This window comes from Chlamydomonas reinhardtii, chromosome 8 (assembly GCF_000002595.2).
Source record: "Chlamydomonas reinhardtii strain CC-503 cw92 mt+ chromosome 8, whole genome shotgun sequence".
Lineage (NCBI taxonomy): Eukaryota > Viridiplantae > Chlorophyta > Chlorophyceae > Chlamydomonadales > Chlamydomonadaceae > Chlamydomonas > Chlamydomonas reinhardtii.
The window spans coordinates 637608-663737 of record NC_057011.1 but is presented as its reverse complement, the minus strand read 5'-3'; the positions used below and the strand labels follow the sequence as shown (position 1 = coordinate 663737).

The 26130-nt window shown below is 72.9% G+C and overlaps 1 protein-coding gene across 1 annotated transcript; it reads left to right on the top strand.

Moving 5' to 3' along the window:
* The first annotated feature begins 455 nt into the window (after positions 1-455).
* CHLRE_08g360001v5 (uncharacterized protein) lies at positions 456-26082 on the top strand. Its single transcript, XM_043064796.1, has 16 exons — positions 456-944; positions 1117-2051; positions 2640-4319; positions 4392-8172; positions 8388-8972; positions 9087-9462; positions 9736-11059; positions 11129-15022; positions 15098-15494; positions 15688-17568; positions 17806-19161; positions 19390-21025; positions 21220-21404; positions 21713-22363; positions 22586-23195; positions 23346-26082. Exons 1-16 carry the CDS (start codon positions 915-917, stop codon positions 24746-24748), a joined length of 20724 nt encoding a protein of 6907 aa, XP_042921797.1. The 5' UTR covers positions 456-914; the 3' UTR covers positions 24749-26082.
* Positions 26083-26130: the final 48 nt, after the last annotated feature.

Here is a 26130-nt window from a genome sequence, read left to right as displayed (position 1 = left end):
TACAGTTTAACTCTTATTCGCCACATTATCCTGTCGGCTATTCCGTGAGCCAGGAGCACGCGTCCTTTCCTGTCCATTCTGGCCCTGATTCTGGCCCACCAATCGCCCTCCGAGTTTCCAGGGAAACGCGGTCCTGCCAAGTGGAGGAGATCTGAGGCTCCGTGCTGCATTCAAAGCAGTACGAGAAGCTGTATATTGCATTTCGTGCTCGAAATCCAGGCAAAACCTGATAGCGACGCATTGCTGGTGGATGCTAGGGCTGCAGCATGCTGTCACTCTGTTGAATGGTGTCCTGTGTGTTGCTTCTGTGTTTGGAGCTGCTCCCAAACTGTCAAAGTGCCACAGAAATCAGCTCCCACGGTCCCATTTGCATATGCACATGACTATGGTTTTCCCTCCGTGTGTACTCATTCAATATAGGTTCTATATTCTTGCCTTGTATGCACACATCTCCTCTGTACGCGTCACTCCCGCCCACCTCTCTCAAAACTCGCTCGCGCTCGCGGCTTAAGCTTCTGGGAGAGCCTTCGATACTACATCTGTGTTAAACTAAATATGCATGTACAATTACAGACGCGGTTTGCTTAGGAGGCGTTAGTACTCGGGGGAGTTGCCACACACAGTTATATGGCGCAGGGGTCCTGTGGCCCCTGTGGCCTTAACAGCAGGATATTGCCTACGACGCGAACCTGGCATGGAATCATCATGTTCTGCCTACTGGGTCTGGCTCTGCCCCCATCAAGCTTGTCGACGCAGCCAGACGTCCAGTTTTGGGATAGCACGCAATCTAGTATACAACAGCATGTCTGGAAAGACTTAATCGTTCGCCCCACAGTTGTGGGCTACCGCTTCTCGGGAGACCTGTATCTCTCGGGTATCGGCGACGCCGGCTTATTAGTTCACGCCGGCCGGCAATGGCGTTGTGTCTTTTCAGTTTGTGGCAAGTATGAGGCTGTCGGTAGCGGCGCAACGGTTGGCGCTCAGCCCGCAACAGTCGCCGTTGACCGCGGCCCAGCCTCAGGGGGGTCCGTGGTTTGCGACGTGCCAGCAGCAGCGTGGGAGGCGCCGTGTCCAGGCGAGGCCGCACCTTCCCAGCTGTGGGTGCGCCTTCAACAGTGGGGGGACGCCAGCGGCGACTGGATTGACACGCCGTACCGTGCCGCCGTGGGCGTGTACCGCCGCGCAGCGGCGCTAGCTGCGTCGGTTTCGGCGCCAGCGCCGCAGACTGCGGTCCAGCAAGCCCGGCTATGGGCCGCTGTCGCGCTAGAGGGCATGTCCGTAGCCGCGGCGCCCATGGCGCTGCAACGGTTAGGCGGCGCCGAGGGCTGGTCGCTCCAATGCAGGTGGCAGCCTGCAGCTGGCGCGGCCACGGGGTCAGCAGCGGGGAGAGCCGAGCCCGGCACGGCCGCGCAGGGCGATGCAGCTGTGGCAGAAGCTGCAGCCAGCGGTGAGCGGTGGCAGCCGCTCGCGGCGGGCAGCCTGGAGCTCTGGCGGTGCGCAGGCCGCGACGGCGGCTGCTCGTCGCTTCACCGCAGCGAGGACCAGGCGGCCGCGAATCCAGTAGACGGTGCCGGCGATGTAGTGGCGCTGCTGGCGCTCCTTAGTTTCGTTGCGCCGGCGGAGACGCCGCTCCAACAGCTGTGGCAGCAGCTGTCGGGGCCGGGCCCCGCTCCGGCCGTCGACTGCAGCATCAGCCTGGCCGACACACCCCTGCAAGGCCTGGCGCTGCCGGCGCCGACCGGCGTCAAGGCAGCGACGGGGGCAGCGGTGGCAGCCGCTGCCGACGCCGATGGCTCGACCAGGGAGCTGCTTCTCCGGCAGCTGCAGCAGCTGGGCTGGGCTCTCGCAGACAGCCTGGGTCTGGACGGCAGCAGCAGCCACAGCCACAGCCACAGCCACGGCAGCAGCAGGCGCCTGGCGCAGGCAACCGAGGATGCCGAGCTTAGAGATTTCACGTGGCCGGACCTGCCGCCTGACACGCCTCTCGCGCCGCTCCCGCCGCTACCGCCACGGCCGCCGCCGCCCCCGCGGCCACCGCGGCCGCCACCTCCGCCCCGTACACCCCGGCCGCCGGCGCTGCCGCGTGCACCTCAGCCTCCTGACAGCCCGGTGCCACCCAGCCCGCGGCCGCCCAGCCCACAACCTCCCAGCCCATCGCCGCCCACCCCGCAACCGCCCAGCCCGCGGCCGCCCAGCCCACAACCTCCCAGCCCATCGCCGCCCAACCCGCAGCCGCCGAGCCCACAGCCGCCCAGCCCGGCGCCACCCAGCCCACAGCCTCCCAGCCCGGTGCCACCCAGCCCGGTGCCACCCAGCCCGGTGCCGCCCAGCCCACAACCTCCCAGCCCGCAACCACCCAGCCCGCAACCACCCAGCCCGCAACCACCCAGCCCGCAACCTCCCAGCCCGGTGCCACCCAGCCCGCAACCTCCCAGCCCACAACCTCCCAGCCCGCAGCCGCCCAGCCCACAGCCGCCCAGCCCACAACCTCCCAGCCCACAGCCGCCCAGCCCGGCGCCACCCAGCCCGGTGCCACCCAGCACGCCTAGCCCGGTGCCTGAGAGGCTGCCCCCTGCACCGCGGCGGCCCCGGCTGCCGCCGCGCCCGCCCGTCCCTCCACGCCCTCCCCGCACCCCCAGCGCACCGTTGCCGCCTGCGTTCCCGCTGCCGCCGGACCCGCCTGCCCCAGCGGCCCCCGGCTTCCCGCAGTTTCCCCAGTTCCCACCGCGTGCGCCACGCCCGGCGCAGCCAGCCTCTCCCAGTTCCGCGGGCGCGCCGCCGCCACAGGCGCCTCCACCCGGGCCGGACACGCCTATGCCGCCGGGCGCCCTGTCAACTGTCCAGGCGCCGCCGCCGGCCTCGCCGCACGGGCAGCCGGTGGCGCCGTCACAGCCGCCGCCGCCGCCCGCCAGCCCCGGCCCGTCAGTGCCCTGCTCCGCCTGTGTGGTCCAGACCATCGTGCCGCCGGTCAGCGGAACCCCCGGCGACATCTTCACCTTTGTCCCGGAGCTGTGCGAAGAGCAGGGCGCCTTTATCGCGGACTCCCTGAACAACGCCGCGGCCGACGTTGGCGCAGCGCTGGCGACGCCGTTCGCAACGGCCTCCTGCTCCGCCGCGTGGGACCCGGCGGCGCAGCCGCCAGTGCTGCCCGTGCTGCGCGTGTGCGGTGCGGTTGCTACAGCCGCCGACGCGGCGCTACTACAGGCCTGGTTGGAGTCCGCCGCGGCGCCTCTGGATGATTGGCTGTCGCACACCGCCGGTGGCGACGACTGCCCCGCCCGCCTGTCGGGCTACACGCTCGCCATCGAGTTTGACCCCGCCACCATCCAGGAGGGCGCCTGCCTGACCGGGCGCAGCCAGAAGGCCTGCGCGCAGCTGTCGCCGCCGGACCAGCCGCCGTCGTATCCGCCAGGCGCGCCGGCGCCACCAGCTGTGTATCCGTCGCCGGCCCCAGCCGTACCTGCGTACCCTCCTCCGGCCCCGGTCGGCCAGCCATTGCAATCGCCACCGTCGCCGCCTTCATCCCCTCCGCCCAGCCCGGCAATGGCGTACCCGCCGGGCCAGCCAACCCAACCGCCTCCTTACCCGCCCAGCCCTCCATCACCACCGCCAGAACAGCAGCCTAGCGCGTATCCGCCATCGCCTCGATCGCCTGCGCCTTCGTATCCTCCGTCGCCTGCGCCGCCTAGCCCGGAGCCGCCCAGCTACCCGCCAGCCTACCCTCCGACGCCCGCGCCTCCCAGCCCGGAGCCGCCCAGCTATCTGCCGGCCTACCCTCCGACGCCGGTGCCGCCCAGCCCGGAGCCGCTCAGCTATCCGCCAGCCTACCCTCCGTCGCCCGCGCCGCCTAGCCCGGAGCCGCCCAGCTACCCGCCGGCCTACCCTCCGTCGCCTGCGCCGCCTAGCCCGGAGCCGCCCAGCTATCCGCCGGCCTACCCTCCGTCGCCCGCGCCGCCTAGCCCGGAGCCGCCCAGCTACCCGCCGGCCTACCCTACGTCGCCTGCGCCGCCTAGCCCGGAGCCGCCCAGCTATCCGCCGGCCTACCCTCCGTCGCCCGCGCCGCCTAGCCCGGAGCCGCCCAGCTACCCGCCGGCCTACCCTCCGTCGCCTGCGCCGCCTAGCCCGGAGCCGCCCAGCTACCCGCCGGCCTACCCTCCGTCGCCCGCGCCGCCTAGCCCGGAGCCGCCCAGCTATCCGCCGGCCTACCCTCCGTCGCCTGCGCCGCCTAGCCCGGAGCCGCCCAGCTATCCGCCGGCCTACCCTCCGTCGCCCGCGCCGCCTAGCCCGGAGCCGCCCAGCTACCCGCCAGCCTACCCTCCGTCGCCTGCGCCGCCTAGCCCGGAGCCGCCCAGCTATCCACCAGCCTACCCTCCGTCGCCTGCGCCGCCTAGCCCGGAGCCGCCCAGCTATCCGCCGGCCTACCCTCCATCGCCTGCGCCGCCTAGCCCGGAGCCGCCCAGCTACCCGCCGGCCTACCCTCCGTCGCCCGCGCCGCCTAGCCCGGAGCCGCCCAGCTACCCGCCGGCCTACCCTCCGACGCCCGCGCCGCCTAGCCCGGAGCCGCCCAGCTATCCGCCGGCCTACCCTCCGTCGCCCGCGCCGCCTAGCCCGGAGCCGCCCAGCTACCCGCCGGCCTACCCTCCGACACCCGCGCCGCCTAGCCCGGAGCCGCCCAGCTACCCGCCGGCCTACCCTCCGACGCCCGCGCCGCCTCGCCCGGAGCTGCCCAGCTACCCGCCGGCCTACCCTCCGTCGCCTGCGCCGCCTAGCCCGGAGCCGCCCAGCTACCCGCCAGCGTACCCTCCGTCGCCCGCGCCGCCTAGCCCGGAGCCGCCCAGCTACCCGCCAGCCTACCCTCCGTCGCCTGCGCCGCCTAGCCCGGAGCCGCCCAGCTACCCGCCGGCCTACCCTCCGTCGCCTGCGCCGCCTAGCCCGGAGCCGCCCAGCTATCCGCCGGCCTACCCTCCGTCGCCTGCGCCGCCTAGCCCGGAGCCGCCCAGCTACCCGCCGGCCTACCCTCCGACGCCCGCGCCGCCTAGCCCGGAGCCGCCCAGCTACCCGCCAGCCTACCCTCCGTCGCCTGCGCCGCCTAGCCCGGAGCCGCCCAGCTACCCGCCGGCCTACCCTCCGTCTCCCGCGCCGCCTAGCCCGGAGCCGCCCAGCTACCCGCCAGCGTACCCTCCGTCGCCTGCGCCGCCTAGCCTGGAGCCGCCCAGCTACCCGCCGGCCTACCCTCCGACGCCCGCGCCACCTAGCCCAGAGCCGCCCAGCTACCCGCCGGCCTACCCTTCGACGCCCGCGCCGCCTAGCCCGGAGCCGCCCAGCTACCCGCCGGCCTACCCTCCGTCGCCTGCGCCGCCTAGCCCGGAGCCGCCCAGCTACCCGCCGGCCTACCCTCCGTCGCCCGCGCCGCCTAGCCCGGAGCCGCCCAGCTATCCGCCAGGCTACCCCCCGTCGCCTGCGCCGCCTAGCCCGGAGCCGCCCAGCTACCCGCCGGCCTACCCTCCGTCGCCCGCGCCGCCTAGCCCGGAGCCGCCCAGCTACCCGCCGGCCTACCCTCCGTCGCCTGCGCCGCCCAGCCCGGAGCCGCCCAGCTACCCGCCGGCCTACCCTCCGTCGCCTGCGCCGCCTAGCCCGGAGCCGCCCAGCTACCCGCCGGCCTACCCTCCGTCGCCTGCGCCGCCTAGCCCGGAGCCGCCCAGCTATCCACCAGCCTACCCTCCGTCGCCTGCGCCGCCCAGCCCGGAGCCGCCCAGCTATCCGCCGGCCTACCCTCCGTCGCCGCCGCCGCCTAGCCCGGAGCCGCCCAGCTACCCGCCAGCCTACCCTCCGTCGCCCGCGCCGCCTAGCCCGGAGCCGCCCAGCTATCCGCCGGCCTACCCTCCGTCGCCTGCGCCGCCCAGCCCGGAGCCGCCCAGCTACCCGCCAGCGTACCCTCCGTCGCCCGCGCCGCCTAGCCCGGAGCCGCCCAGCTACCCGCCGGCCTACCCTCCGTCGCCGCCGCCGCCTAGCCCGGAGCCGCCCAGCTATCCGCCAGCCTACCCTCCGTCGCCCGCGCCGCCTAGCCCGGAGCCGCCCAGCTATCCGCCGGCCTACCCTCCGTCGCCTGCGCCGCCTAGCCCGGAGCCGCCCAGCTACCCGCCGGCCTACCCTCCGTCGCCTGCGCCGCCTAGCCCGGAGCCGCCCAGCTATCCACCAGCCTACCCTCCGTCGCCTGCGCCGCCCAGCCCGGAGCCGCCCAGCTATCCGCCGGCCTACCCTCCGTCGCCGCCGCCGCCTAGCCCGGAGCCGCCCAGCTACCCGCCGGCCTACCCTCCGTCGCCTGCGCCGCCTAGCCCGGAGCCGCCCAGCTACCCGCCGGCCTACCCTCCGTCGCCTGCGCCGCCTAGCCCGGAGCCGCCCAGCTACCCGCCGGCCTACCCTCCGTCGCCTGCGCCGCCCAGCCCGGAGCCGCCCAGCTACCCGCCAGCGTACCCTCCGTCGCCTGCGCCGCCTAGCCCGGAGCCGCCCAGCTACCCGCCGGCCTACCCTCCGTCGCCGCCGCCGCCTAGCCCGGAGCCGCCCAGCTACCCGCCGGCCTACCCTCCGTCGCCTGCGCCGCCTAGCCCGGAGCCGCCCAGCTATCCGCCGGCCTACCCTCCGTCGCCTGCGCCGCCTAGCCCGGAGCCGCCCAGCTACCCGCCGGCCTACCCTCCGTCGCCCGCGCCGCCTAGCCCGGAGCCGCCCAGCTACCCGCCGGCCTACCCTCCGTCGCCTGCGCCGCCTAGCCCGGAGCCGCCCAGCTACCCGCCGGCCTACCCTCCGTCGCCTGCGCCGCCTAGCCCGGAGCCGCCCAGCTATCCACCAGCCTACCCTCCGTCGCCTGCGCCGCCCAGCCCGGAGCCGCCCAGCTATCCGCCGGCCTACCCTCCGTCGCCGCCGCCGCCTAGCCCGGAGCCGCCCAGCTACCCGCCAGCCTACCCTCCGTCGCCCGCGCCGCCTAGCCCGGAGCCGCCCAGCTATCCGCCGGCCTACCCTCCGTCGCCTGCGCCGCCCAGCCCGGAGCCGCCCAGCTACCCGCCAGCGTACCCTCCGTCGCCCGCGCCGCCTAGCCCGGAGCCGCCCAGCTACCCGCCGGCCTACCCTCCGTCGCCGCCGCCGCCTAGCCCGGAGCCGCCCAGCTATCCGCCAGCCTACCCTCCGTCGCCCGCGCCGCCTAGCCCGGAGCCGCCCAGCTATCCGCCGGCCTACCCTCCGTCGCCTGCGCCGCCTAGCCCGGAGCCGCCCAGCTACCCGCCGGCCTACCCTCCGTCGCCTGCGCCGCCTAGCCCGGAGCCGCCCAGCTATCCACCAGCCTACCCTCCGTCGCCTGCGCCGCCCAGCCCGGAGCCGCCCAGCTATCCGCCGGCCTACCCTCCGTCGCCGCCGCCGCCTAGCCCGGAGCCGCCCAGCTACCCGCCGGCCTACCCTCCGTCGCCTGCGCCGCCTAGCCCGGAGCCGCCCAGCTACCCGCCGGCCTACCCTCCGTCGCCTGCGCCGCCTAGCCCGGAGCCGCCCAGCTACCCGCCGGCCTACCCTCCGTCGCCTGCGCCGCCCAGCCCGGAGCCGCCCAGCTACCCGCCAGCGTACCCTCCGTCGCCTGCGCCGCCTAGCCCGGAGCCGCCCAGCTACCCGCCGGCCTACCCTCCGTCGCCGCCGCCGCCTAGCCCGGAGCCGCCCAGCTACCCGCCGGCCTACCCTCCGTCGCCTGCGCCGCCTAGCCCGGAGCCGCCCAGCTATCCGCCGGCCTACCCTCCGTCGCCTGCGCCGCCTAGCCCGGAGCCGCCCAGCTATCCGCCGGCCTACCCTCCGTCGCCCGCGCCGCCTAGCCCGGAGCCGCCCAGCTACCCGCCGGCCTACCCTTCGTCGCCTGCGCCGCCTAGCCCGGAGCCGCCCAGCTACCCGCCAGCCTACCCTCCGTCGCCTGCGCCGCCCAGCCCGGAGCCGCCCAGCTACCCGCCGGCCTACCCTCCGTCGCCTGCGCCGCCCAGCCCTGAACCGTCAACGCCTATCTGCCCTAAGGCCGAGTATTCTGCTGCTGTCACCCTGCGTTGCACGTACTCTTATGTCGATGAGGAGCCATGTTTGCTGCTGGCTTGGTGCACCACCTGCAGCAGCCCCCCGTCGGCCGTGTATACGCCCATCGATATGACGGTGAGTACCGCGCACCTCTCACGGTCCTGAAGTGAAGTCTTGAGTCTTTGTGATACCATTTACGGGGGGCCTAATATTTGACAAGTTTGCCTCATCTAGCACTCAATGGTCACAGCGTGCTTGCGCGCTCGGATTGCCCTATCTTGACCCTTGCGTACATAACATGAAAACCATGCGTACCATGAGTAACATCCTTTGGTTCTAACATTATGCAGGCATGTGCTCAGGCCAGGGCTTTGTTCATTGATGTCAGCTGCAATGGCACAGCATTCTGCGCTGCTTCACCAGCGAGCCCGCCGGCCCCCATTCCTCCCTCGCCGGTGCCTCCCAGCCCAGCACCGCAGCATCCTCCTAGCCCAGAGCCTCCCAGCCCGGTGCCTCCCAGCCCGGCGCCGCCCAGCCCGGAGCCTCCCAGCCCGGCACCACTGTATCCTCCCTCGCCGGCGCCTCCCAGCCCAGACCCTCCCAGCCCTGACCCTCCCAGTCCAGAGCCTCCCAGCCTGGTGCCTCCCAGCCCGGCGCCGCCCAGCCCGGAGCCTCCCAGCCCGGCACCACTGTATCCTCCCTCGCCGGCGCCTTCCAGCCCACAGCCGCCCTCCTATCCGCAGCCCTCGCCCCCAGCGCCCGCGCCACCCACTCCTGCGGCGCCGACGGGCGTGTGCCCGGCTCTGACCTACTCGCCGGCTTTCGCTAGCCGGTGCGCCAAGTCTTACCCAGATGAAGAGCCGTGCGCGCTAGATGCCTGGTGCTACCCATGCGAGAATCTGAAGTCACCCGGATTCAGCGTCGTCGATGTGGCGGTAAGCGAACGCGTGTGTTCTGCATTTGGGCACAGGTACTGGGGCCGATATGTCATCGGGGAAATGCACTGTGCCAAGTCCTAACGTGAACGCCCTGCTGATTGTTGCGAGCAGGCTTGCGCCCAGGCTGGCGCTCTGTACATTGACGTCAATTGCAACGGCACCGCCTTTTGCACCTCGATGCCTGCGAGCCCGCCGGCTCCCCTACCGCCCACACCAAGGCCGCCGGCGCCAACGTCTCCCAGCCCGGCGCCGCCCAGCCCACAGCCCCCGGCGTACCCGCCGCAGCAGCTGCATCCGCCACCGAGCCCCGAGCCACCAAGCCCGGCGCCCCAATACCCGCCTTCGCCGGCGCCGCCCAGCCCGCAGCCCCCGGCGTACCCGCCGCAGCTGCCGCCCTCGCCTCCCCCGCCGAGCCCCAAGCCGCCGAGCCCGGCACCCCTGTATCCGCCCTCACCTGTGCCGCCCAGCCCGGTACCGCCCAGCCCGCGTCCACCAAGTCCCAAGCCGCCACTGCCACCATCCCCACTACCACCCAGTCCTCCTCCAATGCCCCCCAACAATCCCCTAGCCCCAGACGCACCCCTTGCGCCTCTCCCGCCAAATCAACCAAACCCACCCATGCTTCCACCGCCTCCCTCGCCTTCGCCGCCGCCACCCTCGCCAAGGCCACCGCTCCCGCCCTCACCCCCGCCGGCGCCGCCGCGGCCTCCTCCCCGTCCGCCGCGACCGCCTCCACGGCCGCCCCGGGCACCGCCTTCAGTCCCGCCCTCACCTCCGATGAATCCTTTGCCGCCAACTCCGCCACCATCTCCTCGACCGCCTTCACCGCCGGCCCCGCCGTCGCCGCCGCCACTGCCACCCGCGCCGCCGTCGCCTCCCCCGCCTCCACCGCCGCTGCCGCCCGGCCTGGCGATCGAGCTGTCTGACTATGCGCTGACGTACACCATCGACGAGAGCCAGCTCAGCAACAGCACCGCTGTCGAGGAGTTCTTGAACAAGGTCCGAGCGGACATGGCTAAGTTCTTCGGCGTCCCGGTCAGCCAAATCGTGCTGACAGGCATCAAGCTACCGGCGGCACCCGCCGCCGCACCCGCCGTTAACGAAGCCGGAGGAGCAGGAAGCAATGGAGGCGGCAAGGGTGGCCGCCGGCGTCTTGGCGACGGTGGTGACTCAGACTTCGCGCTTGAGCCTCTGGAAGTCTGGGCAGGAGCCGAGCTGGCGCCTCACTTTGGCGGCTCCGCCGGCTTGTTCGGGCTGCGTGCCAGCAGCCTGGTGCAGACCAGCCGGCGCCGCCCAGCAGACGAGGCGGCTCTGCACGAGCTGCGGGCGCGGGCCATGCTGGCGGACGTGGTGGGCGCGCTGGCACGGGTGGCAGTCGTGGAGCCGGGAAGCCAGGCCCAGGCGCAAGAGCCCGCAGGCGACGCCGTTCCTAGCAGCACCCACATGCGGCGCCGCCTGCAGACCGGCTCCAGCATCATCGTGGAGACGACGGTGGTCAATCAGTTCGAGGTGCCGCTGCCGCCCTCGCCGCCGCCCATGCAGCCGCCGTCGCCGCCCTCGCCGGCGCCGTCCTCTCCTCCTCCACCACCTCCCGGCGTTATGCTGCCGCCCTACCCTCCGCCGCTGCCGCCCTCGCCGCCGCCCATGCCGCCCTCTCCGCCGTCGCCCCCGGAGCCGCCCTCGCCGCCGCCGCCGGTCGACCCGCCGCCACGGCCGCCGCCGGCTCCACCGCGCCCGCCCCCCGCGCCCCCCATCAACCTCACAGCCCTGGCTGAGGCCACCAACGCCGACAGCGCGCAGGTCATTTACCACCCGCCACCCTCCCCGCCTTCGCCCGCGCCGCCCTCGCCCGAGCCCCCGTCGCCGGAGCCGCCCTCCCCCGCCCCGCCCTCTCCGGCTCCTCCCTCGCCCTCGCCGCCGCCGCCCGCGCCACCGCTGGTTTGCGACATGGCTGGGTACGTCTTCTACCCCTTCTCCGACTACGCCTGCGCCCCTGCGGACCCGGCCCAGCCCTGGTGCATCGTCCTGGAGGACACAGGCGACGCCGACGGCGCGGCCTACGCATGCGAGTGGGGCGGGGCCGGGTACGGACCGTCGGAGTGCGGCGCGTATGACACGCTGGGCCGTGTGATCTCCACGCCATACAACGTCAGCGCGCTGGCGCCCGACGCCCCTCGCTACCCGGTGCCGCCGCCCGAGTCCTTGGAGGTGGTGCTGGGCCCCGCCGCCTCGAGCGGCTGCCAAGGCGTGTACGTCAAGCTGCAGCTGCAGTACCTGCCGTCGCCGCCGCCCAGCCCGGAGCCGCCGTCTCCGGCGCCGCCGGGGCCATCGCCGCCGCCTCCTAGCCCGCGCCCGCCGTGCCCGCCGCCTCGGCCGCCGCCCAACCCGCGCCCGCCGCGGCTGCCGCCACGGCCGCCGAGCCCCGCGCCGCTGGTGCCGTCTTCGCCGCCGTCGCCGTCCAACCCGCCGCCCAGCCCGGAGCCGCCCAGCCCCGAGCCACCCAGCCCGGCACCGCTGTACCCTCCCTCGCCAGCACCTGCCAGCCCGCAGCCTCCCAGCCCGGAGCCGCCGCCTGTTGGCCAGCCGCTGCCACCGTCACCCCTTCCGCCCAGCCCGGAGCCTGCTGGCCAGCCCCTCTCGCCGCCGCCTCTGCCACCGAGCCCGGAGCCGCCTCGCCCGGAGCCGCCCAGCTACCCGCCGGCCTACCCTCCGTCGCCCGCGCCGCCTAGCCCGGAGCCGCCCAGCTACCCGCCGGCCTACCCTCCGTCGCCCGCGCCGCCTAGCCCGGAGCCGCCCAGCTACCCGCCGGCCTACCCTCCGACGCCCGCGCCGCCCAGCCCGGAGCCGCCCAGCTACCCGCCGGCCTACCCTCCGTCGCCTGCGCCGCCTAGCCCGGAGCCGTCCAGCTACCCGCCAGCCTACCCTCCGTCGCCCGCACCGCCTAGCCCGGAGCCGCCCAGCTACCCGCCAGCCTACCCTCCGTCGCCCGCGCCGCCCAGCCCGGAGCCGCCCAGCTACCCGCCGGCCTACCCTCCGTCGCCCGCGCCGCCTAGCCCGGAGCCGCCCAGCTACCCGCCGGCCTACCCTCCGTCGCCCGCGCCGCCCAGCCCGGAGCCGCCCAGCTATCCGCCAGCCTACCCTCCGTCGCCCGCGCCGCCTAGCCCTGAGCCGCCCAGCTACCCGCCAGCCTACCCTCCGTCGCCCGCGCCGCCCAGCCCGGAGCCGCCCAGCTATCCTCCGGCCTACCCTCCGTCGCCCGCGCCGGCCTACCCTCCGACGCCCGCGCCGCCCAGCCCGGAGCTGCCCAGCTATCCGCCGGCCTACCCTCCGTCGCCCGCGCCGGCCTACCCTCCGACGCCCGCGCCGCCTACCCCGGAGCCGCCCAGCTATCCGCCGGCCTACCCTCCGTCGCCCGCGCCGGCCTACCCTCCGACGCCCGCGCCGCCTAGCCCGGAGCCGCCCAGCTACCCGCCGGCCTACCCTCCGTCGCCCGCGCCGCCCAGCCCGGAGCCGCCCAGCTACCCGCCGGCCTACCCTCCGTCGCCCGCGCCGCCTAGCCCGGAGCCGCCCAGCTACCCGCCGGCCTACCCTCCGTCGCCCGCGCCGCCTAGCCCGGAGCCGCCCAGCTACCCGCCGGCCTACCCTCCGTCGCCCGCGCCGCCTAGCCCGGAGCCGCCCAGCTACCCGCCGGCCTACCCTCCGTCGCCCGCGCTGCCTAGCCCGGAGCCGCCCAGCTATCCGCCAGCCTACCCTCCGTCGCCCGCGCCGCCCAGCCCGGAGCCGCCCAGCTACCCGCCGGCCTACCCTCCGTCGCCCGCGCCGCCTAGCCCGGAGCCGCCCAGCTATCCGCCAGCCTACCCTCCGTCGCCCGCGCCGCCCAGTCCGGAGCCGCCCAGCTACCCGCCGGCCTACCCTCCGTCGCCCGCACCACCTAGCCCGGAGCCGCCCAGCTACCCACCGGCCTACTCTCCGTCGCCCGCGCCGCCCAGCCCGGCGCCGCCCAGCTACCCGCCGGCCTACCCTCCGTCGCCTGCGCCGCCTAGCCCGGAGCCGCCCAGCTATCCGCCGGCCTACCCTCCATCGCCTGCGCCGCCTAGCCCGGAGCCGCCCAGCTATCCGCCGGCCTACCCTCCGTCGCCTGCGCCTCCAAACCCGGAGCCGCCCAGCTACCCGCCGGCCTACCCTCCGTCGCCCGCGCCGCCCAGCCCGGAGCCGCCCAGCTACCCGCCGGCCTACCCTCCGTCGCCCGCGCCGCCCAGCCCGGAGCCGCCCAGCTATCCACCGGCCTACCCTCCGTCGCCCGCGCCGGCCTACCCTCCGACGCCCGCGCCGCCTACCCCGGAGCCGCCCAGCTATCCGCCGGCCTACCCTCCGTCGCCCGCGCCGCCTAGCCCGGAGCCGCCCAGCTACCCGCCGGCCTACCCTCCGTCGCCCGCGCCGCCCAGCCCGGAGCCGCCCAGCTACCCGCCGGCCTACCCTCCGTCGCCCGCGCCGCCTAGCCCGGAGCCGCCCAGCTACCCGCCAGCCTACCCTCCGTCGCCCGCGCCGCCTAGCCCGGAGCCGCCCAGCTATCCGCCAGCCTACCCTCCGTCGCCCGCGCCGCCCAGCCCGGAGCCGCCCAGCTACCCGCCGGCCTACCCTCCGTCGCCCGCGCCGCCTAGCCCGGAGCCGCCCAGCTATCCGCCAGCCTACCCTCCGTCGCCCGCGCCGCCCAGCCCGGAGCCGCCCAGCTACCCGCCGGCCTACCCTCCGTCGCCCGCACCACCTAGCCCGGAGCCGCCCAGCTACCCGCCGGCCTACCCTCCGTCGCCCGCGCCGCCCAGCCCGGAGCCGCCCAGCTACCCGCCGGCCTACCCTCCGTCGCCTGCGCCGCCTAGCCCGGAGCCGCCCAGCTATCCGCCGGCCTACCCTCCGTCGCCTGCGCCGCCTAGCCCGGAGCCGCCCAGCTACCCGCCAGCCTACCCTCCGTCGCCCGCGCTGCCTAGCCCGGCACCGCCCAGCTACCCGCCGGCCTACCCTCCGTCGCCCGCGCTGCCTAGCCCGGAGCCGCCCAGCTACCCGCCGGCCTACCCTCCGTCGCCCGCGCCGCCTAGCCCGGAGCCGCCCAGCTACCCGCCGGCCTACCCTCCGTCGCCTGCACCGCCCAGCCTGGAGCCGCCCAGCTACCCGCCGACCTACCCTCCGTCGCCCGCGCCGCCCAGCCCGGAGCCGCCCAGCTATCCGCCAGCCTACCCTCCGTCGCCCGCGCCGCCTAGCCCGGAGCCGCCCAGCTACCCGCCAGCCTACCCTCCGTCGCCCGCGCTGCCTAGCCCGGCACCGCCCAGCTACCCGCCAGCCTACCCTCCGTCGCCTGTGCCGCCCAGCCCGGAGCCGCCCAGCTACCCGCCGGCCTACCCTCCGTCACCGCCTCTGCCACCGAGCCCGGAGCCGCCCAGCTACCCGCCGGCCTACCCTCCGTCGCCTGTGCCGCCCAGCCCGGAGCCGCCCAGCTACCCGCCGGCCTACCCTCCGTCGCCCGCGCCGCCTAGCCCGGAGCCGCCCAGCTACCCGCCGGCCTACCCTCCGACGCCCGCGCCGCCTAGCCCGGAGCCGCCCAGCTACCCGCCGGCCTACCCTCCGTCACCGCCTCTGCCACCGAGCCCGGAGCCGCCCAGCTACCCGCCGGCCTACCCTCCGTCGCCTGCGCCGCCCAGCCCGGAGCCGCCCAGCTATCCGCCGGCCTACCCTCCGTCGCCCGCGCTGCCTAGCCCGGCACCGCCCAGCTACCCGCCGGCCTACCCTCCGTCGCCCGCGCTGCCTAGCCCGGAGCCGCCCAGCTACCCGCCGGCCTACCCTCCGTCGCCTGCGCCGCCCAGCCCGGAGCCGCCCAGCTATCCGCCGGCCTACCCTCCGTCGCCCGCGCCGCCCAGCCCGGAGCCGCCCAGCTACCCGCCGGCCTACCCTCCGTCGCCCGCGCCGCCTAGCCCGGAGCCGCCCAGCGACCCGCCGGCCTACCCTCCGTCGCCCGCGCCGCCTAGCCCGGAGCCGCCCAGCCCCGAGCTGCCATCGCCTGCGCCGCCGAGCTCACAGCCTCCTTCTCCCAGCCCTGTGCCTTTGTATCCTCCTTTCTCGGCCCCGCCCAGCCCGGCTATTCCCAGCCCTGCGCCATCCAGCCTGGCTCCGCCCTCGCGTCAGCCGCCCAGCCCAGAACCGCCCAACCCAGCCCCGCCGGTTGGCCAGCCCCTGCCTCCTCCGCCTTTCCCCCCGAGCCCAGCACCACCCAGCCCGGCACCCACCTACCCACCTTCACCGGCCCCGCCCATCCCAGCGCCTCCTGCACCCGCTCCGCCCAGTCCGCTGTCGCCCAGTCCTCCGGAGGAGGGTCCGGAGTGCCCGCCTCCGCTGACGCTGTCGCCGCAGGTGGGCGGCCGCTGCACCAACTCCTACGACCCAGCCCTGCCGCCGCCCTGCCTGCTGCTGGCGTGGTGCAACAGCTGCGCCACCCCACCCGTGATGAAGTATTCTGTGCTTGACGTGGCGGTGAGTGGGTTCGCATTGCTGGTAGCCGCGGGCCCTCTTACCCATACGCGTGCTGGTCCCGGGGCATCCGCGCCCTCATCGCGCGTTTCCCTCAGTTTGCTTTAAACAGACGCAGGTGAGGCTTGCGCCGCTGTCACATTGAACTGCGTCCTGACATGTGCGCCGGCTCGCCTCGTGCTTGTTCTCCCCGTAGGAATGCACTGCCGCCAACCGCACCTATGTCCAGGTGGACTGCAATGGCTTCGTTGAGTGCGTGGTGCATCCCCCGACGCCCTCACCGGAGCCGGCACTACCACCACCACCATCGCCGCCCGCATCGCCGGCCCCCACACCTTCACCTGCGACCTCGCCTTCACCCTCGCCAGCGCCAGCGCCTGTCTACCCAAGCCCTGTGCCTTCGCCAGAGCTTTCACCGTCGCCACCATCGGAGGGGCAGCCACCACCGTCACCCGCCGTGTCGCCCCCGCCGACACCGGAGCCTTCACCGGAGCCGTCGCCGGCTGAGCAGCCATCACCCTCTCCAGCTCCAGAGCCCTCACCGGAGCCTTCGCCCACTCCCGAGCCATCGCCCCCACCTGTACCAGAGCCCCCACCTGCGCCGGTGCCCTCAGCCGGGCCGTCTCCGTCACTAGAGCCTTCACCAGAGCCGTCACCAGGACCGTCACCGGAGGTATCGCCATCGCCGGCACCAGCGCCCGAGCCCTCGCCTGCTCCGGAGCCATCCCCATCCCCTCCTGTACCTGAGCCCGCCACGACGCTGCCGCCGTCACCGCAGCCGCCTTCACCAGAGCCGGCTAGCCCCATGCCGCCTCCCCCGGCGCCGCCTCTTCCGCCTTCGCGCCCGCCTGCGCCGCCACGGCCACCTCCGCGCCCGCCGCGCCCCCCGCCGCGCCCGCCACGTAACCCTCCGCTGCCGCCCTCACCGCCCGCTGTGCCTCCGCCCCTGGTGCCTTTGGCGCCCTCACCGCCTTCGCCGCCGGCCCCGCCGTCGCCGCCGCCACTGCCACCCGCGCCGCCGTCGCCTCCCCCGCCTCCACCGCCGCTGCCGCCCGGCCTGGCGATCGAGCTGTCTGACTATGCGCTGACCTACACCATCGATGAGAGCCAGCTCAGCAACAGCACCGCTGTCGAGGAGTTCTTGAACAAGGTCCGAGAGGACATGGCTAAGTTCTTCGGCGTCCCGGTCAGCCAAATCGTGCTGACAGGCATTCGCCGGCCAGCGGCACCCTCTGCCTCGCCCACCGGAGGCGCAGGAAGCAACGGAGGCGGCAGCAGCGGCCGCCGCCGCGCCGCCATGGAGGCTGGCGCTGCAGGAGAGGCGCTGGAGACATACGGCTCTGTAGAGCTGGCGCCTCACTTTGGTGGCTCCGCCGGCTTGTTCGGGCTGCGTGCCAGCAGCCTGGTGCAGACCAGCCGGCGCCGCCCAGCAGACGAGGCGGCTCTGCACGAGCTGCGGGCGCGGGCCATGCTGGCAGACGTGGTGGGGGCGCTGGCGCGGCTGGCCACGGGCGCGCCCTACCACGCCGGCCCCGGCGTGCGGTCGCATGCGCACCTGCACCGCCGCCGCCTGCAGACCGGCTCCAGCATCATCGTGGACACAACGGTGGTCAACCAGTTCGAGGTGCCGCTGCCGCCCTCGCCGCCTCCCGCGCCGCCCCCAACGCCGCCCTCGCCAGCGCCGCCCTCTCTTCCTCCACCACCTCCCGGCGTCATGACTCCGCCCACGCCGCCGCCGTCACCGCCCCTGCCCCCGCCCTCTCCGCCCTCGCCCTCGCCGCCGCCGCCGGTCGACCCGCCGCCGCAGCCGCCGCCGGCTCCACCGCGCCCGCCGCCGTCGCCGCCTGTGAATCTCACAGCCCTGGCTGAGGCCACCAACGCCACCCGCGCAGAGGTGGTGATCCGGCCGCCCTCGCCGCCACCGCCACCGCCGTCTCCACGCCCGCCGTCGCCTCGCCCGCCGCACCCGCCCGGCCTGCCGCCGCCGAGCCCGCCGCCGGCTTGCGATGTGGACGGCTATGCGTTCTACCCGGGCGACACCTACTCCTGCGGTGGCTCTGGCACAGGCGGCCAACAGGTGCGTACGATGCTGCCTTGCTAGCCGCCCCCTGCTATCTGGAATTTCGCAGTACGTAGCAATGCACATTAAAACGCGCCGGCACGGCCTCTGGTAACTCTAGTCGGGGGCCATACGGGAATGGTATGTCCATTGGTCGCCTCCATGCCCATCTGATTGCGCCATGACTTTAAGTTTCCTCCTTTGCGCGTCACCTCCTCCTGTGCCTGCCCCTGCGTGTCCCCGGCGGCCCATCAGGGCTGGTGCACGGTCCTGGAGGACACCGGCGACGCCAGCGCCGCGGCCTACGCCTGCGAGTGGGGCGGCGACAGCTACGTCGGGCCCGACTGCGGCGCGTACGACACCCTGGGCCGCGTGTTCTCGGTGTACGGCTACGACAGCAGTACGGCAACCGTACTTCAGCGCTACCCGGGCCCGCCGGCTCCTGATCAGGACATTGCCGACGACTCGCTGAGCGCAGGGCCCTGCCGTGGCGTGTACGTCAAGCAGGGGGCGCGGTACATTCCGCCGCCGCCGCCACCGCGCAGCCCCGTTCCGCCCTCGCCGCCTCCACCGGCGCCGTCCTCGCCACCCCTTCCGCCAGCGACGGACCAGCCGCCCTTGCCGCTGCCGCCCAGCCCCGCACAGCCAACGCCCTCGCCGACCACGGCCAGCCCGCCTGCGGGTCAGCCCACCGCGCTGCCTCCGCTGCCGCCCGTGCCTCCTTCCCCCTCGCCCGCAGCTTACCCACCATCGCCCGCGCCCTTGCCCGCGGCCTACCCACCCTCACCTTCACCAGCGGCCTACCCGCCCTCACCTGCTCCCATCGGCCAGCCCGCACAGCCGCCACCGCAGCCGCCTGCCCCGGCCTCGCCGCTGCCGGCGCCGTCGCCCCCGCCTTCCTACTCCCTGTCTCCGTCCCCAGCTGCGTACCCGCCTTCGCCTGCTCCAGAAAGCCCAGCGCCTGTGCCTGGCCCCTCGCCCTCGCCGTCCCCAGCCGCGTACCCGCCCTTGCCTGCTCCCACCCCGGCGCCATCTCCAGAGCCATCACCGGTGCCCTCGCCTTCCTACTCCCCGTCCCCGTCCCCGTCCCCAGCTGCGTACCCGCCCTCGCCTGCTCCTAGCGGCCAGCCCGCGCAGCCGCCACCGCAGCCGCCTGCACCCGCCCCACCCGCTTCGGAGCCTTCACCGGCACTGGCACCCTCTCCCTCGCCGTCCCCTGCTTACCCCAGCCCTCTGCCATCACCGATACCGTCGCCACCTCCTGCTCCCTCGCCAGCGCCCTCGCCCTCGCCATCCCCAGCCGCCTACCCGCCATCACCGGCACCCATCGGCCAGCCCTCTCCCTCACCGTCCCCTGCTTACCCCGGCTCTCTGCCATCACCGGCACCCATCGGCCAGCCCGCGCAGCCGCCTCCGGCGCCTCCTGCACCGGCGCCGCCCAGTCCTCCGGAGGAGGGCGTGGTGTGCCCGCCGCCGCTAACGCTGTCGCCTCTGGTTCAGGCACGTTGCAACCCCGACTACGACCCGACCAAGCGGCCGTGCCTGCTACAGTCCTTCTGCACCACATGCGACAGCCCGCCCGCCTCGGTCTACAGCGCCCTGTTTGTTGAGGTGCGTCGGATGGCATATGCGAGGGCTTGCATGTACTCGCATGCACTCGAGACCCTATCTTTGGTACGCACGTCCATGGTGCTAGCCAGGGCTAGGGCTTTAGGTTGCGGCTGCTGCGCAATGCACCGGCGGCTGAAGGAAGTATCGATGATCCTCTACAGCGACCGGAGTGCTCGATGCAATGCAGTGACGGTCCTCTTGCCCGTTTCAACCCATGTCGCACTGCAGGAGTGCACGCTTACCAACCGGACATATGTGGTAGTGGGCTGTGGCGGCAGGCTGGAATGCGTGTTGCCGCCACCTGCGCGCAGCCCCAGCCCTTCTCCCTCGCCGGGCGCCTCACCGTCTCCGTCTCCCTCTCCGGCGCCTGTGTACCCCAGCCCTGCGCCGTCACCGGAGCCGCCGCCCTCGCCCGAGCCTGCGCCGGTGCCATCTCCTTCGCCGGAGCCGCCCCTGGCGGTTTCGCCCTCGCCAGCACCTGCTGCGTACCCGCCCTCGCCTGTTCCTACCCCGGCGCCATCTCCAGAGCCCTCACCGGTGCCCTCGCCTTCCTACTCACCGTCCCCGTCCCCGTCCCCAGCTGCGTACCCGCCCTCGTCTGCTCCTAGCGGCCAGCCCGCGCAGCCGCCACCGCAGCCCCCCATGCCGCCAACACCGGCTTCATCAAGCCCGGCGCCGACGCCTTCGCCTGCTCCAGAAAGCCCATCGCCTATACCCGGCCCCTCGCCCTCACCATCCCCAGCCGCGTACCCGCCCTTGCCTGCTCCCACCCCGGCGCCATCTCCAGAGCCATCACCGGTGCCTTTGCCCGCACCCTCTCCCGCAGCCTACCCGCCCTCGCCTTCTCCCATCGGCCAGCCCGCACAGCCGCCACCGCAGCCGCCTGCCCCAGCCTCGCCGGGCCCCGCGCCGTCCCCTGTGGCCCCGTCCCCAAGCCCTGCGCCCACCTCCTCGCCCTCACCTGCGGCCTACCCACCGTCGCCGGATCCCACCGGCCACCCGTCCCAGCCGCCACCCCAGCCGCCGTCGCCTGGGTCTCCCGCCCCGGCGCCCGCGCCCTCGCCCTCCCCAACGTACGGCGCCCCCTCGCCCTCTCCATCGCCTGTGCCCTCGCCTGAGCCCTCGCCAGGGCCCTCGCCTGGGCCCTCGCCTGAGCCGGCACCAGTGCCGCCGCCGGAGCCGACCGCCTCACCGCCCGCACCGGCCTACGGGACACCGTCGCCGTCGCCCGAGTCCGCATCGCCGCCTGCGGCGCAGTTGCAGCCGCCGTCGCCGTCGCCGGATCAGGCGCTGCCGCCGTCACCGCCGTCGCTGCCGCCGCCGCGGCCCATGACTACTCGGCCACCACCCAGCCCGCCCCTGCCGCCGCCGCCCAGCCCGCCGCTGCCGGAGCCTTTCAATGTACCTCGGCCGCCGCCCCTGCCGCCGGCACTGCCCGCGCCGCCCGTCGCCCCGCCCTCGCCACCCGCACCCCCGCCCTCACCGCCGGAGTTCCCCAACACGCCCAACACACCGAACCCGCCTCCTTCGCCCGCGCCTCCCACGCCTCTCGCGGCGCCACCGCCGCCCCCGCCTGCGCTACTTCCTCCATCGCCGCCGCCACCGCCGCCGCCGGCACCCCCGCTGCCGGCTCCGCCGCCCCAACCGCCGCCGCCTCGCTTCCTGCCAGTGACCCGGTCCGGTCGTGCGCTGGACGGCTACCTGGATAATTGTGTGGTGTACGCGGACGTCAACGGCAACGGTGGCCTTTCGACTGCCCAGGGCGAGCCCTTCAACACCTCCACCTTCCAGAACGGCTGGACGCTGACGCTGTCGGACGCGGCCGCCGTCAGCGCGCCGCTGCGGGTCGTCCCGGCGCCACCCAGTAAGTCCATCCTCATCTCTCTCAACCTGGTGGCAACCAGCGCCCAGCAAACTAGCTCACCCGGTGTCTGTCCAGCACCTGTTGCCGGCTTGCCATATGCTCTACCTCATACCTGCAATCTTGCTGTGCCTATCAACCCCCCCCCCTGCGCTTCCTTATCCGCCACCACCCGCCGCCACCGCCTCTCGTCGCAGGCACGTACGCCAAGAGCCGCATCGCGGTCAGCCCGCAGGATGACTGCCACGACGCCACCTCGCTGCTCAAGTTGTACCTGCCGCTGGCCGCGCCCTCCGCCGCCTGCGCCGTCATCTCGCCGCTGTCCACGCTGCTGCTCGCCATGCAGGAGCGCGGCTACGGCCAAGCCGAGGCCAAGATCAAGGTGCGGGGGCGGCTGGGCTGGGTGGAACGGGGCGGGGCGGGGTGGGGCGGGATGTAACGAGGCGGGAAGGGGTTTGGGGGAAAGGGAAGGGAAGGGTGGGAAGGGAGGAAAGGGAGATGGCGGGGTTTGGGGCCTGAGACTGGGGCCAGGGGGCGGGGTGATGTGTGAAGGGCAAGGCTGTTGCTGACCGGGGCGATGTTCCAGCAGTGTCACCCGTACTCCGTGCCCTCACTCCTGAACAACGCCAGTGTCTCTCGCTGGCATGGATGCTTGCTAACACTCAAACCCTACACCACGCCGGGTCGCAGGCCGCCTTCGGTATCAGCGCCGCAGCCAACATCAGCATCTGCCAGACCGACCCCATCAAGGCGCTGTACGTGGATCTGGATCCAGCCGCCCGGCCGTACATGGCGGCGGAGCAGCAGGTCATGGCGGCTGTCGTACAGTCAACGGGCTACCTGCTGGTCAACGACACGGACCTGCCGACCCTGGGTCGCTTCACGTGGCAGGGTTTGGCACGTGCCGTGGAGAACACGTTCCGCTCCTCCCCCGCCGCCAGCCCCGCTGCCTCGCCCGCCGCCGCCGGCCGCCACCGCCGCCGCCTGGACAGCGGCGCCGGCGGCGCCAGCAGCATAAGCTCGGAGGCTTCAGCAGTCGACGCCGCTGCTAGCAACAGCGCCAGCCGTGCGCTGCTCCAGACCTCCAGCAGCAACACCACCACACCGCTACTGTTCGATCTCACCTCCCCGGCTGTCCTCGGCTCCATCCTGGACGCCACGGTCGCGGAGCTGGCCGCCGCCGCCGCCGCCGCCAACAGCAGCAGCAGCAACGCCACCGCGCCGCCGCCCGCCAACACTCTGGGCGTTACGGACCCCGCGCGGCGGGAGGCGGCGCTCAACAGCATGTCGTACATGCAGGCGCTGGTGGCGGGCGCCGTGGCGTCGGGCAACCTCACCACGGTGCGCGGCGGCACGTGCCGGCGTGTGTGTGTGTGCGGCCACTGCCTAGCGTGGCACCCAGTGTAGCAGCTCCCGCGCGCCTCTGTGCTTGCGCCCGTGCACGGTCATTGCACTTACGGCAACCCCACACGCCCTGCACGCTCATACACGCTTACACACACACGCTCTCTATCTGTCTGGTCCCCTAATTCGCACACGTGCTGTACATGCACAAAACCGCAGGTTGCCGCCGCGGGCCTGGTGGCTCAGAGCAACATGACCGATGGCCTGACGCAGCTGGCACAGCCCGCCGCCAACGTCAGCGCCTTCATTGATGCAACAACCCCCGCCGCCCTCGCCGCCGCCGTCGCCGCCACGCGCATAACCGGACCCACCCTCCCAGACAACATCAGCGGCAACCCAGAGATCGGCACGCTGCCGCCGCCGCCGCCGCCCGGCACCGTCCCGGCGCCGCGCGGCGGCACCGGATCCTGGATCGACAACAACACTGGCCTGTTCGTGTTCCTGGTGGCGGTTATTCCGGTACTGATCATCGCCACGTGCGGTACCGGTTACTACGTGTACCGCCGCCGCCAGCGCCGCACCGCAGAGTTTGGACGCATGCACGTGACTGGCGGCGAGGGCGGCCCGCCTGTTCAGCCTCTGGCCGTTGCCAGCACGCCCGCCGGCTCCCGACGCATGCAGTCGGATGACGGCGGCGGCGCTGGCGGCGGCGGCGGCGGCGGCGGCGCGGCTGCTGCACGCGGCACGTCGACGACTAGCTCGGCGGGCGCACCGCCGTCCCACAGCGGCCCGTTGCCTGCCGCTGCCCCCATGGTTACCAGCTATAACGGTGGGTGGTGGGTGGTTGAGCATGGTTTGTGCATAGCTACTGGACCCAGTGAAACAGCCAGAACTTGGGCACTTGACGCAAACCGCCGGCCTCGTTCCTCAAAATCCCCCCATCCTCCCTTTCTCCAACTCCTTCTCCCCACCCCAACAGTTTTGTATGAGGGCGAGTCTCGCGACGTGGCCGGAAGCGCCTCGCTCGCCGCCGCTGTGCTGGCCACCCGCGGCGCCGCTGGTGGCGGCGCGCCGGGCGTTTCGCCGCACGGCTCCGTACCGACTTCCCTACCAGCCGCCGCCGCCCCAGGCGATGTCGTACACAACTACACAAACGTAATGTACGGCGAGCAGCCGAGCCTGGCCGCAGCGCTCAATGACGGACTGAACGTCCCGCCGCCGGCGGCCGCCATGGCGGCGCTCGCTGGCGGCGCCGCCGGCAGCATGCACCGCAGTGGCGGCGCCGGACAACCGCAGGGCGCCGATGACGTCCTCAACGAATTCGGTTGGGCGGCCGACGGCCGCGGCTCCAGGGGCAGCGGTGGCGCCAACCCCGTTGCCGCGCGCGCCGCCGCCGGCATGCAGCCCGTCAGCGCAGCCGCCTTGGGCGCAGCCGCCGCCGCCGCCGCCACTGCCGCCGCCCACCAGCAGCACCGCCACCGTCAGGCGGCGCGGCTGGGACCCGAGGTGGAGCCATTCGCGGGCCGCGCGCCGAGTAGCCAGGGCAGCAATGCCGATTCCGAGCTCCGGCGGCCCGAAACGGAGTACGCGTCGGCCGAGTTCCACACAGGCAAGCTCTCATTCACCAGCCGCCAGCACACTGGAGAGGTCCCGCCGCTCTCTGGCGCCGGCCCGCGCTCCCGCGCGTCCGGCCTCGGCGCCTTTGCCGGCGCCGCAGGCGCCTCCGCCGCGGCCGCGGCGGAGGCCGGCGGCGCGCTGGCGGCGCCGCCGCAGGCGGCGCTGCCCGGCCCCGGCGGCGGCGGCTATCTGGGTCAATCCACGGCGTCTGGTCGCCTGCCGGCCTTCAGCCTGGACCGGTCGTACTCGTTGGCTCGGCTGTCGCCGACCGCCGCCGCCACCGCTGAGGCGGCGGCAGTGGCGTCGGGGAGTACCGGCGGCTCACTGGCGGAGCCGTCGCTCTCCAGCCCCTATGATCATGGCGAGCCCGTCTACTCCACTGCCGTTGCCGCCACGGCCAGCGACGCCCGCGGCGGCGGCGGCGGCGATGAAAGTGGCCCAAGCAGCGGGCGGAACCTGAACCCGCTGTTTGAGCCGGTGACCATGTTTGCAAACCCCCTGCACGGCGCCGCTGCCTCCAGCGCCACCGTTACGCCCACCGCCTCACGCCGCCACACAACCGACGCCGCGCCCGCCACGCCGCCCAGCGTGACGTCTGCCGCCGTGGCAGCAACGGCGTCGCCTCGCCGCCCCGGTGACTTGAGCATGGGTGGCGGCGGGCTGCATGGGACGGTCACGCCGCCGCAGCACCTGCAGGGTGCGCCCAAGCCGTGGCCGCCGCCGCCGCCGCGGCGCGGCACGGGCGGCGGTGCGGCTGAGGTGTGAGAAGCATCCACATAGGGTTAGGGAGACCCACTGCTGTGATGTTGTGTGACAAGAGCGGTGACCAGCTGACAATAGTGGCGGAAATCGACCACAGTAATTCACTAGGAAGGAAATTTCGGGACGAATGTGAGTGTGTGCATCTCCTCAGGTTTGCTGCGTGAAGCACACCGGGAGGGGGGGTGCCTGCAAGTGCCTAGCATCCGTTTCCCATCTCCACGCTTAGGAATCCGTTGTACATGCGTGCCTGTTGCGCGTTAGTGAACTTAATTAGATGTGCGCAGGATGCGTCTCACCATTGCTTCCGCATTAGTAATTCTCTAGAAAGGACCGCTGTGGCTTTACTAGCATCACACTGACTTGACTCCTCACATTCACCCAATGTGGCACTGACCTGATTAACGATGTTGCGGTTGGAGTTGATGGAACTCAACGTGGGCACAGATGCGTTGCGTACTTGCCAACCGCATGTGCGTTACGATCTTACGTTGGCTCTAGTGCGGCTGACATTGTGATTCATAGTTGAAGAAGCGGCAGCTGGATGGATGAATGGGTATTGGCGGGGGTATTATCCAATAGCGCTTGGGACCCTAGTGGCATTTGCCCAACTCTTCGGCGCCGTACTGGACTCACTACAGACCAGACCAGACCGCAGACCGAGACTGATTGATTGGCTGACTAACATACTGACGAGGGACCGTGCGCGCGCACATGGTGCTCTTTTTCTCTCGTGCGCGCGCGTGCATGCATGGAATTGCAGTCTCCAGAGAAGGAGGATGCGTCCCCTGACGTCCAACGGATGGGATTTTGCTTTGTCTGGCTCGGATGGCATTCTTAATTACACATTCTGGGCCCATAGAGTAACAAGGCATACGTCGTCGCGTGCCTGTGTGTGTGTGTGTGTGTGTGTGCGCCTGCGTGCGTGCCTATGTTCGTGGCGTGCGTGTGTTTGACCTTAAGTCTGCAAGCGGGCGTGTGTCCATCTAGCGCTACTGTGCTAGTGCTGCTGGTGTTACGGTACTGGCGAGTCCTGGACCACCGAGTGCGCTGCCACGCAATCGGACCGGGCCACAACAACGGATGTAGCTAACACGCCAACCCCTGGCAGCTGATTGCAACGAACTGAGCAGACACCTGCTGTGGACGTGTGCTGGCGGGACGTGTGCGTGCGCGTGTGTGCACCTGCGATGGCTTTGTTGCTGTTGGCGCTGCCACGCCGCAGCAGCTGCACAACGCGGGCCACCCGCGCCTCACGATTTGCCGGTGCATGCTGATCCGCTGTCGTGATGCAGCGTCGCCTCGATACAGAGAGAGGCCTGATGTAAGTATGAGGCAAGACAGAAGGCCTGTGCCGATCACCCCTGGTGTCGCTTCATATCTGCGAC